Source organism: Melospiza melodia, chromosome 1 (assembly GCF_035770615.1).
Source record: "Melospiza melodia melodia isolate bMelMel2 chromosome 1, bMelMel2.pri, whole genome shotgun sequence".
NCBI lineage: Eukaryota > Metazoa > Chordata > Aves > Passeriformes > Passerellidae > Melospiza > Melospiza melodia.
In genome coordinates, this window is record NC_086194.1 from 139372082 (window position 1) to 139384314 (window position 12233).

Below are 12233 nucleotides of genomic sequence, written 5' to 3' on the forward strand. Positions count from 1 at the left end.
TAGTTATGCAGAGCAGTTGCTGTAAGGGCTTTCTGGGTGTGATAGGATAGTTCTGAAACTGACTTGCATGCCTTCACATTATTTGCTTGTTGCTTTTGACTTTTTTCTGAGGCTGACAGTTATCAATAAACATTTGCTACTTACGTTTTAAAAAGAACTCCCTCCAAAAACTTGTAATTTTTGTGATTGAAAAAATTAATAAGGTCAAAGGAATTCAAAAAGTAAAATAATGGTATTGAAGGAAATGTTTATTGGAAAAAGTCTCACTGTGTATTTGTATTTTAGTTTTTACTGATTATGAGCTATTTCAATCCTGGGTTGGAGGGGAGGGATTTCAGAAACTTTTCTTTGCATAATATGAGTATACTGTCACTGTGGAAAATTGATAGCTGTAGATAAACTGTTCTAAAGACATGTTCTTTTTTCTGGACATTAACTAGATTTATATACTTCCTGAAACCAATGACAAGGTTGCTTTTTGTAAATCTCTGATAAAAGTTCTGAATTTCCTTGTAATACTGGATTCCCAGTAGATCACTGGAAGAAAAAAAATGCAGGTTTTGAAATTTGAACATTTGAAATTTGAAAGTTGAGATCCAGTGAAGTATTTAACCCAGCGTAAATGGAGGTTCAGAATATTTCCTAGTAATAAGGCAACTGTTTTGTTTTGGTTTTTTCCCCCTCACTCTTTTTCTTACTACTTCTTTTTTTTTTTTTTTTTTTTTTTTTTTTTTTTTTTTTTTTTTCCCTTCAGCCAAATAGATTGAAGCAGTTTGGCTTCACAGCAAGAGCTTTTGAAGAGAAGGTACCTCCTGAAAGGCCCAGGGTGGCTTTCCAGACTCCAATGCCAGCCCGTTCAGCCTCTCCAGTGAATGAAGACTCTCAGAGTGATAAAGACTTTCAGAGGGGTCTAGTCAGCAGTCTTGGGGAAATGGTGGCTCCCAGGTGCTTCACCATCATGTTCATTTTACATGTTAAATAAGATTGTTGTTTAGCATGTTATTACTCTTGATCCTTCTCCAAGGAGCTGATGAAGGTAGAAATAATATTTTGACAATTAACAGAAAACTTACTACTTTTTACTGGAATAAACTTTCAATGTCAGTTTCCTCATGGTTTATTTGAAGGCATCCATGGAGGCTGGATTATCTCTGAAGGCAGCTGTCTCATAGTGGATTTTTGTGTAGGACAGGGGTTGAGCTGTAGAAATTATGTCCATATCTGTAATACTGAGTCATGTTGTGAGAATGCTTGGGCCCATGCCCTGCAGAGTCCATGTTTTCAGAAGGCTGATGTGGCACCAGTTTGGCTCCTATTAATTTAGCAGTCTCCAGGGCTGAGCTCAGGACTGCACTGTAGGCAAGGGCAGCTTCCCCTGGGTGCTGTGATTGTGGCTAAACTGAGAGAAGGCACGTGGCTGAAGCTCTGCTGTGCTATTCACCCCTTGACCAGATCTTGCCTTGTTTTCTCTACTGATGCAGCCAGGAAGTACCATTAACTGAGCCTCTTAAAGAAGGAGTGCTTGTTTTGTGTTCTTAGATCTCTGGAATAGTCTGGTTTCATGTGCTGCTCCCTCCTTAATTCCCTGCTGAGACTTATTGTATCTTGTTCCTGTATGCCACTAATGAGAGGTCTTCAGCTGAACTAAATCTAGAATTTTTCCATAATGAATTCTCCTTCTATCCCCATCCCTGCTTCATTCTCTTTCCCTCCCTCTCCTTCTCTCCTCCTCCCACTTCTTCTGATGATATCTTTTCAGTTGTACAACAAACCAAGGAATTGTGTCCCTTTTTTCTTTAAGGCTTGCACCGTTGCCACCGCCTCCACCACCAGTTTTGACAGACAACTATAAAACACCTTATGATGATGCTTATTACTTTTATGGGGCTAGGAATCCCTTGGATCCTGCTCTTGCATACTGTAAGTTGATGATTTTAGGTGGTTGTTAGAGTGATTCATATGATTGCTTTTGATGTAGTTAAATGATGAACAATGTAGAACTTGCAACAGCAAATTAAAACCATTTTTAAGATGTGTATTGAATGAAAAGGACTTTTTTTTTTCAATACTGTTTTTGAATGAAGTAATTTTCTCCAGCAACAAAAAGGGCTGTGACTTCCTGAAATCTTGTTCATCACTTGAACAAGCTCTAGTCTCAGATTTTTTGCTGTTACTGCTCCCAGATAATTTTCTTTATAATATTGGTAATTAAAACATTATTTCCTATAATCACTTAAATACTAATTAATTACATGTGTAGGTGCTGTTGCAGTTTCAGATATAATTATCAATATTTAAAAGATATTTATTAATACATTAAATATATTAAAATAATGTATGAAGTGGTCTCCTTTTGTATTTTAAGAACTCCTTTTTTGTCTGTCCTTTACTTCATGATGATTTCATGATTGAAACTTATTGTGATTTGTGTAGGGAGGGACTGGATTATATGGTGTTCGTTTTTCTCTTTTTTTATTTTTTTCTTTTTTAGAGAAAAAATCAGAAATACTTTAAATTTTTTTGTGCTATCTTCACAGAAAAGGTAAAATAAAGGAGAAAAAACTTAGAAAAATAGCTCTTTTACTAGTTGATTTAAATGACATTTGGAAAGAATGATGATGAACCATTAAACGAGTAATTTAATTTTGTTATTTGATATAGAATATGTTAATGAGGTAATTTGTAAAATCTAAAGGGATTTAGTTGCATTTAAGAAATAGATTTGTACCTTGGCATTGTATTTCTTGCTTTAGAGGGCATATTAAGGGTTAGCTGAGTTTGTTATAGAAGCTGAGAGTTCTGTTTGTTCTATACTCACAGAGTTTGACTGATGAACTCTGTTCTTTTAGATAATGAAAAATATTTCTATCTGAGCATTCAAAATTTAAAATATGGTTTGTTCTGGTTTTTTACAGATGGTACAGGAATGATGGGAATGCAACCCACACCTAGTCTGGATCCTCCTTTAGGCCAAGCTCCAGTAGAGCAGCCTGTGTAAGTATTATCTATATTTGTATTCTTTATGTATATTTATCTGTATTGATATTTTTCTTGTATGTTGGTAATATTTTGCTAAGAACAGATATACCTTTGAAGTAAAATGTGTTAAAGACAACTCTTCAAACTTCTATCTGGACAATAAAAGAATAATTCATTGAACTGCTATTTTCGTTTGGATTTAAGAAAATGTTTGGGGTTATAAACTGCCAGGCTATGGGAAACAACAGCTCTTAAATACTTCAGGAATGGATTTTTTAAAAATTTTTTTACCTCACTCTGCACCCTGTGATGTTTTCCTTTTATATGTGTGATTTTTCAATTTAGAAGTAACATTGGACAGAGGAATACAGGAGACAGACAAAGAGGCATAGGAGTGTATTCTGAAGAAAAAACAAAGCCTTCCAAAGAGGCAACATTATCTTATCAACAAGAACTACAACAGCAGGTACTGAGTGATAAAGTTTCTAACTCTTCATTCTTCATTTTTTTGGCATATGATGGTTTTAACTATAGTACTCTTTCAGACAACTTTATGCAGCATACAAATAAAAAGCTTTTTAACTCTCCTTCCTTTCATCACTTCCTTCCTCTGACTCTGCTTTAGCTCATTTTAGCTCTTCAGGTGGACAGTAAGTTCTTCAAATTTTTTGTGAGAGGCAGAGAGAATGTTAAGAATCTTACAGCCAACAGATTAGTTCCAGGCATGTATCTTTATGTAATTATTTTCATTAAGATAACAACCTGCATCTTAAAAGGAATGGCTTGTATTGTTCTGATATTCCATTATTGCTATAATTACTAGGAACAGTCTAATTTCTGTAAGGTTTTCATGATCATTTGGACACTAATTCAAAGGTTTGCCAAATGTTTATTTCCAGCGTGTTTGTACGCATTGTCTCATTTTTTTTAGCTTCTCTTTTGATAGACTAGACAATTTTTTTGTGTCTCCTGTTCCAGTAGACACCTTAGTCCTATACTCACTTTAGTGGCCTTTTGCTGCTGCATCTTGAGGGAGTTTATAGTTATAAAATGTATTTGACCATGAGGAAATATGTTACTTTTGGAGAAATTTTCCTAGTTCCCAGTTCAGGGGCACTTAACATTTTCTTATCTGATTTTTCATGTATTTCCTTGGTAGAGGTAAATAATACCAATAAAAATAATGTAGTTCTAATTATGTTTGTGCATAAGGGATAAAGGAAAGGCTGCCATCCAAGAGCAAATAGAGAATAGAATAACCATTTAGTAATAGTGTCAGGTACTGTACATATGGTTCTCTGAAGGCATTTTCTCACTGTAGTCCTAAATAAGTATTACCTTGCAATATGAGAGACTGCACAATATGACATAAAGGTCTAATAAACATGGCATAAATCAACCTTTCATAGTTGTTATGGTTGAAAGCAATCAGGATATTCTTATTTTTGCTATAGATAGACCTGACTGATGATTTTTGTAAACAGTTGAAGGCGCTAGATGGATCTTTGTTGACTTGTTAAATCTCTTATGGAATTGGGATTACTGGGAAATTATAGCATCATAGAGTGACCTAGGTTGGAAGGGACCTTAAAAACCATCTAGTTCCAACCCCACTGTCATGGACACCTTCCACTAGATGATGCTGTGTGACACCCCATCCAACCTGGCCTTGAACACTTCCAAAGATGGAGCATCCACAGCTTCTCTGGGCAACCTGTTCCAATGCCTCACCACCCTCATAGTGTTTTATCTAATTGTATTTATCTAATGAAATGTTTTTCTAATGCACATGAGAAATAAACTTAAGAAAATTACATTAATATATTTCAAATACAAAAAATAGTTAATGTTTTAAAAGCTTTGAGTAAAAGATGACTTTTTAACAGCTGTTCACTTTATAAATTCTATAAATTAAGAGACTTAATTACATAAATGATTTTGAAGAAAGAGAAGAACAAAGCATATGAACATTCTTGTGTTACACATAGAACATAGTGAACTACCACTGAAAACTATTTTATGAGTGATTATGGAATTGTGTACGCATTTATTATTAGAAGTCATCTCCAGTCTAAGTTTTGGTTAAACAAAACATACCAGATTGAGAGAAGCAAGTGCAATAATATTGTAGAATTTTGCCTTTTAATTTTCAGCCAGTATAAATATGTGTATCAAAGATCCAGAGATAGGGGACTTTTGATCTAGTGCAAATGTCACATGTGGACATTTCTGGAACTTGGAAGGTTTATCATGTGTAGGATGTTTCTCTGATTGTGCACAACTGGCCAAGCACAACAGAACGTGATGCACTGTCTGCAGTGTAGACAGTGAACTGTTTGGATTTTCTTGCTCTAGATGAGGGAAATAGATGAGAGCATTCAGTTTGCTCTGTTAACTTTTATTCCACTTCTACTTAAAGTGATATTATTGTGGAACTAACTTTGGTTGCATTACTTTTAGATAAGAGAGAGAGAAGAGCGACGCAGGCAAGAGCGAGAGGAGAAGGAGAAGTTAGAGGCAGAAATGAAGAATTACAATCCCTGGGGAAGAGGTGGTGGTGGTGCTCCTCTCAAAGATGCAGAAGGAAATCTGATAAGTATGTTTGTGAAAATTATGGGTTGTCTTTTCAAAGCTGATGTTTTCTTGCTCTTGTAAGAGCTCTATTCAGCCATATTATTCCTTGTTTTGTTACACTGGTAGCCCTTGACAAATAAGACTTGTTTCAAGGAGATGTACTCCAGGAATAATTGAGTTATTATTTTGATTTCTGTGGAATCATATAAAGAGTACAATCCAAACAAAATGGGAAACACAGGATATGTCAACGTTAAGTGAAGACACAATGCAGTTGTAAAGGGAGAGGGAGGAAAACAAGCTGTCGGAATTATCTGCAATACAAATATGCTAAAGTCTGTTGTGAAGATTTTTATTTAAGCATGTCCTAAGAAACAGGTTTTTAGATTTTTTTTTCTTTTTAAAAATGATGTCTAGGCTTAGAAATCTCTATTTGTGATATGAAAAATGGAAATGTGTTTATATAAATATACAAAACTAAGTGGAATATTTATACTTCCCTAAGTAACACTGCTGGTAAATGGCTATATAAAGAGCACTCAGCAGTAATGTTTTATAAGGCTTGCTTTTTTCCAAGTGCTGTTTTATACAAGATGGGAGTAGGGAGCTGGAAGATAGCTGTAATCCAGGTTGTTAATCTACCCTTCCAATAAATTGTTTAATATTTACTGGATAACAGTTTATATACAAAAGTCATTTGTTTTAGTTGTATGACACCTGAGCAACATGTCAAAATTAATAGTATATTTTGAGAGTAGTGAGTAAAGTTTAAATGCTTTTTAAAGATTTTGTGGCCAAATTAAAAGTTTAGAAGCTTGTATTAAGGATCCAAGCTTGTGTTTATCCTCAGGGCAGATAGAGGTGTTCATACTGCCTGACTCCAGGCACTGTATTTATGTGTTTGGCTTCTTCCTCTAGGCTTCAGCAGTGGTGTGGCTGGAAATGTAAAGGTCTCATACTGACCTGAGCCCTACACATAACTGCTGAGAAGTTTATCTCTGTCTGTAAATGAGAAACCAAGAGAAAGAAGCTTATTACCTTGTCTTCCTGAATTAAATATGTAAAATACTTTTCCCATCATAGCTTGGCAGCATGATGTATAAGCTATGAGTCGAGTGTTGTGAAACAGGACATGCTTTCTGACAAGTCTTTTTAATGTGGTGTGACTTGTCTTTTTATCCTCTTAAAAATGTCTGTAAATAGCTTTTTATCACACTCTGATAGATGCAAAGGTTGTTTTACAGAGAGGCATGGAATTTAAAGTTCTCGGAATCTGCGTGCTTAAATAACTACAGTAATTCATAATTATCAGAAACACTGTTTCAAAATGTAATCTGAAAACTGTGCAGTGCTTTTTTGTTTTGAAATGAGCCTTCTAAGTGTAGTATGGTAACATTTCAAAATCAGCTGAAATTAACATCTTTGATCAGGCACCATGTAAATTTTGATGAAAATGTCACATAATGTTGCTTTGCTTACATATTGAAATCTGCACCTGGATTATTACTGAAGACATGAAGAGCAAAATATGCTTCAGTGCTTCAATTACACTTATTTCCCTCAACAGTAATTAGAGAGATTCAGCACTTAAAATATCAATACTAAACTCAGAAGTATTTTACAGTTTTAAGGAGATAGAAGAAAGGGTGGTTTCTAAATATCTATTTCAACACAGACCTGACAGTCAGTTTTGTCTTTGAGTTCTTTATCTTTCCAATGAATAGCATTTTGAGGCAGGGGAGAAGGGAGGTTTGTTGTGAAGAATCATTCCTGACAAAGGAAAAGTGACAAAATGAATCTTTTAATCTGTTAATTAATAACTAGTTAATTATTAGAATCTCACCCTTAGCCTCTGTATTCTTGTCTTTGCCTGATTTTTTTGTTTCATATCATGGCTGATATGCTCAGGAAAAGTGGAATCTGGTCAAAACCCCCTGTGTTTTGGAGAATCTACAGTGAGCATGCCTTGATGAGATTAAAACACTATAAACAGTTGTTTCCCCTTTCCTTTAGCGGACTTGACTGTCATGCACAAGCGAAATGAAGAGGCTTATCATAATCCAGAGCCAAGACCAAATGAAGATAAAAGGGCTATTGTTGACCTAAATCTGGCCTCCTCGAGACCTGAGAACTCAGAAGCATCTACAAATAAAATAGCAGGTTTTTAAGAATACTGTATTGCTCCTCTAACTATCCATAAGTCTCAGTGACCAAAATTCCATAGTCTTTACCTCTTTCTGGTAGTCCTATGATAGTGCTCTCTACCTGTGAAGTCAGTATCATGCTTATTTCCCAAATTTCTTCATTGCTGTCACTGTGTGCTCTTAAAATCTTATCTGTCTTATCATCATGATAACTAAAGCTGTTTTAGCCCTGAAGAGTCAGGATCAGTATATTAATTTTCCAGATTTGATGTTTCTAATCAAATCTTTGTACATGTTTGTCTTATTTTTAAATGACACAGTAAAATACAGCTGTGTAGTAGGTGAGACTGTGGAATAAAAGGAGATCTTCAGGTATATGATGTTAGAGTTTAAGGTGAGATTGGTGCAGTAACTAGGTTAACAATTTCTGAAAGTTACAGGTAAATTGGGTACATATGGAGCCCTATGCATTGCCTCCAAGTTCTAAGGATTTTGATTTATTTTCATATTTTTAAACTAATGCATTTTTATCTTCTAATGTTTTGTGAGACATCTAAATGAGAGCACTGTGTTACTCCAAACCTGTCCCTAATTTAGCATGGGCAAAGGCCAGGATTGTTGATGGTCTTCTCAACTCAGCTTAGATGGTACTTTTCCTTATCTTGTTTGAATTGTTGCACTTCTTAATAAAGAATTACATGGTATTGTACATGATACAGGTTGTATATTTAACCATTTCGTAAGAAGTGAAACAGGAAGGCTGTTAAAGTAATAAACAGCTAAGAGCCTCTTGTTTAAATCACTTATTTTGGGATCAGGAGGTGGTGCAGATCAGCGATGGGAACTTTATAGTCTTGCACCTTGAATTTGATCAGCCATGTATTACAGTGGCTTTGTGTATGTTTTGGTGGGTTTGGTTACTTGGACTTTTGGAGTTTTTTTGGTACACTGCCCTGTTAAAAGAGGAACTTGCAGGATAGTAACTGGTACACAGCAGGCATTTTCCTTGATACTTTCCATAGTAACTTGTCTGTCTTGCACCCATGCCATCTAAATGGTATATAAAATTTATTCTGCTTTTTTATATGGAAGTAACTCCATCATGAAAGAGCCACATGTAAATTTAGTTTGATTTTGGAAGGATTCAAGCATTGCTTCCATGTAAGGAAAAATAATCTCAAAGTGTACTCTTTGGTATGCAAACATATCCTCCTAAGGCTAGGCTGTAGCAGTAAACATGAGAATTCCTATGAGAATACTTTAATGTGTTATTTATGCTTTCATCTGACTTGGGTGTTACCATTTAGGGAAATGTAATGTTCATCTCAGCTCAGTGGAGCTATTGCTCTTGCACATCTTTGAGGTGCCATCCTTCAGAGCAGACATGATATGAGTGAAGAACATGCTGCATGAGCTGGAAAGTTAACACAACTTCCTCTACTTTTCCTTTACTTCCTTTCTTTCTTCTCTGCTTCTTATAGGGATTCTGTTCTGCAAAACCTGCTCTGTGTGCTATCTGAATTAATCCTATCTAGAGCTTTGGGGACAGTATGGTTATGTTGTGGTCGTAACTCAGGGCTAAAGGAGACCCGACATTTCAAATTTTATAGTACAGAAAAAACACTCTATACTGGCAGAATTCAGATTTCTGACTGCTTAGAGTTTTATTTGCCAGTCTGGGGCTTTGGTTTTTGTAGCATCCTTTGCTGTTTTGTGTAAATATTTGTTCTATTAGGATGCTCGGTTGGAAAAGAGTGAATAAACCCGAGGAACATAACTGTGTGTTCTAAGTCAAAAGAATTGCAAGCAGTAAAGTTACAAGGTGTAAAGTTACAAGGTGTAAAGTATTTGCTATTCTAATTAATTTGCAGGTAATGTTCTTAGATACTAAGCTGCAGATTGAACACTAGAATAGGTGACTTTAGTAGGTGTTATTTTGTAGAAATGCAGCTCACTTGGATGGTATTAAACAGTTCAAGTAAGAACTTTCAAGCCAAGCTATAGCCTTGAGTTACGACTGCCATAAGCTTCCTTTTCAAACCAGTGTCTCGGATTCCCCATTTCTCACTCTGGCTTCCTGTCTTAAGTTTGTTTTTTATCTGTAACCTTTCCCCTCCCTCAGGTATTACATTTGCACAGGCCTCTCCTTTTGCTCGAGGTAATGTGTTCGCTGAGCCTCCATCTCCAGAGCAGCTAAAGCGACAGGAATCCTACAAGAACTTCCTGCGTCTACAGGTGAATGCTCGTGCCAGATATCATCCAGTGAGATAAATTGTACAAAGAGGATTTGCACTCAGAGTAAATTATCAGTGCCCACCAAAGACCTTACCTGTGCTATTGCAGCCAATTCTGCACACAAGAGATGTACTAAAAGCTACATACCATAGAGTTTCTTGGATTTTGGCTTACTTAATAGCAGCACTTAGACAAGCATTTCTTAATAGTTGGCTTCTATAATCTAGGCTCTATATATTTTTTTATGTACAGCTCTCTAAATACAGTATTGAGTTCTGAAACTGTTTGCATACATAAATGACTACAGAAACCAAGATGTTTGCCCTTGGACGTCTGCATGACAAAAATGCACGTTCATCAAAAAGAAATGGTGATCAGTCATAGTGTAGTTATTTATTGACGGGTATATAAAACCTGGTTGTTCCTCAACCAGCTTATGTCTTCTGTCCATAATGTTTGACATTTAATCTTATGCTGTGTGAATTAAATATCAGTGTAATTAAATACCATTATCAAGGAAATAATAGATAATTTAAGAGACTACTAAAGTTGTGCAGCGTTTGATGTGGATCTCTTAAAAAGAAAAGATCAAAGGTTTTTTTCCATGCAAAGGGCTGCCAGATAGACTAAAGAATGGGCAGATCTTTTGCTTCAGTAAATCAGAGCTTTGTCTAATAATACTGCAATAGTGGAATGGAAAAAGATAATTACCATATCTTTTTTGTTTCCCATCTTCCATTATATAACCAGTGAATAAAAGTGTTACTCCAGCACCTCTTGAACAGAGCAAGTGTTAGGAAATATTCTGGTTTTATTAGTATTGTTTATAAATAATTTTCCTGTAGAGGGGTGGCTCTGATGGCAAAAAAGAAATAAGAAAATAGAATCTCATTTTAAGGGAGTTCTGAAGCTGAAATATAGTTGCACCATATAGCTTTTGATTTGCAAGTAGGTACTGCAGAAATCATGGTGGTAAATGTTGTTAATCAAATTGCTACTGGCTATTGACAGTTGAATACTTCTTTCTTTTATTTTTAAGATTGAGGAAAAGAGACGTAGGGAAGAAGCTGAGCGAGAAAAACTTCGAATAGAAGAAGAAAAAGAGGAAAAACGACTCGCAGAGCAGAGGATGAGAATTCAAAAAGCATATGAAGAGGAGCTAGAGGAGAGAAGGAGGAAAGATGAGGAGGTGTAGTATTTTGATACTTTGACTTCTTTCCATCCTAAACTAACCCTTTGTAATACCTGTTGTGTAGAAGGTAAGCCAAGAAGTTTCCTGTGAATTGATCTTTGCTTTTAAATGGGTCTGCATTAGGCAGAGGAGAGGTGGAAGACTGTCAGCATTAACTAGCTCATTCTTTTCACTCTTCATGCTATACTGAAAACTTGAAGTATTGTTAATTCTTTCAAGAAAAAAAAACTGTAGTTTTATTAATGACAATAGTGCTTTCTTCTCTAAAAGAAATTGGTGGTGAGGCCAATAAAAATATTTATCAAATTGGTGTAGTAAAAAAATATAATCCCAGTTTTTGTCTTAAATCTAGTTCTCATAGAATTATTTGAAAAATGTACCTATGCAGGAATATTTTGTACAAACTTTTAGAATTGGCAAGGAGATAAGAGAGATAAGAATACTGTTTGTTTTTGATGAATGCCAAGCAGATCTAGTGAATACTTTTCACGGAGGTAAATTCAAACCTAAATCAATAGCTATGGATTTAATTCATACCCCAAATTTTTATTTCTTGGGTTTTCATTTTTTAATAAATTTGCATAATTTAGAATATGATAAATAATTGTAGGAAGAGGACACAAGGCCATTAGAGAAAGATGAGTCTTTTAGTGCCCTGTGGGATTATGGAAGATAAGATTAGGATGTAGGACTTGAAAATTTCTAAGACAGAATTTTTATCTTATATTCTAAATTCTCCTTCCCTAGTATGAGCAGATTAGTTGGATGAGCCTTGTCTTCTGGATACCAGAGCTGTTCTAGCAGAGAGTAGGGAGCTACCTGGTGTCATTGCTATTCACAGTCACACGACTGAAACTGAGACCAGATGATAATTTCTCTGTGGTCTTGTGATAGTGTGGTGCATGTCTGCAGTATGTTTTAGTTGAATCCTAATTTTTGGAAATGACTCCTACAGTTTAGCCTTAGCTGATGGCAGATCTGGGGTCACAAACTGATGTAGAAGTTATTAGGAATTCTGTTTAATGATATTAGCAAAGCCAGGGCTGCTGCTATTTGAGGTTGGCATGAGATATATTTGAATTTGGATATTTGAAGTCAGACTAATGAAA

At 35.4% G+C, this 12233-nt stretch overlaps 1 protein-coding gene across 7 annotated transcripts in view; it reads left to right on the top strand.

The window, feature by feature from the left end:
- Window positions 1-12233, top strand: part of CSPP1 (centrosome and spindle pole associated protein 1) — a 62400-nt gene that overhangs the window by 30558 nt on the left and 19609 nt on the right. For 6 of the 7 annotated variants that reach the window (XM_063169797.1, XM_063169822.1, XM_063169806.1 and 3 more), the window contains 8 exons: window positions 755-945; window positions 1802-1920; window positions 2916-2994; window positions 3325-3445; window positions 5440-5575; window positions 7567-7713; window positions 9820-9932; window positions 10972-11121. In XM_063169797.1, the coding sequence (XP_063025867.1) occupies window positions 755-945; window positions 1802-1920; window positions 2916-2994; window positions 3325-3445; window positions 5440-5575; window positions 7567-7713; window positions 9820-9932; window positions 10972-11121 (1056 nt within the window). The remainder of the gene's footprint in view (window positions 1-754; window positions 946-1801; window positions 1921-2915; window positions 2995-3324; window positions 3446-5439; window positions 5576-7566; window positions 7714-9819; window positions 9933-10971; window positions 11122-12233) is intronic. The other variant, XM_063169847.1, reaches the window with a different exon arrangement.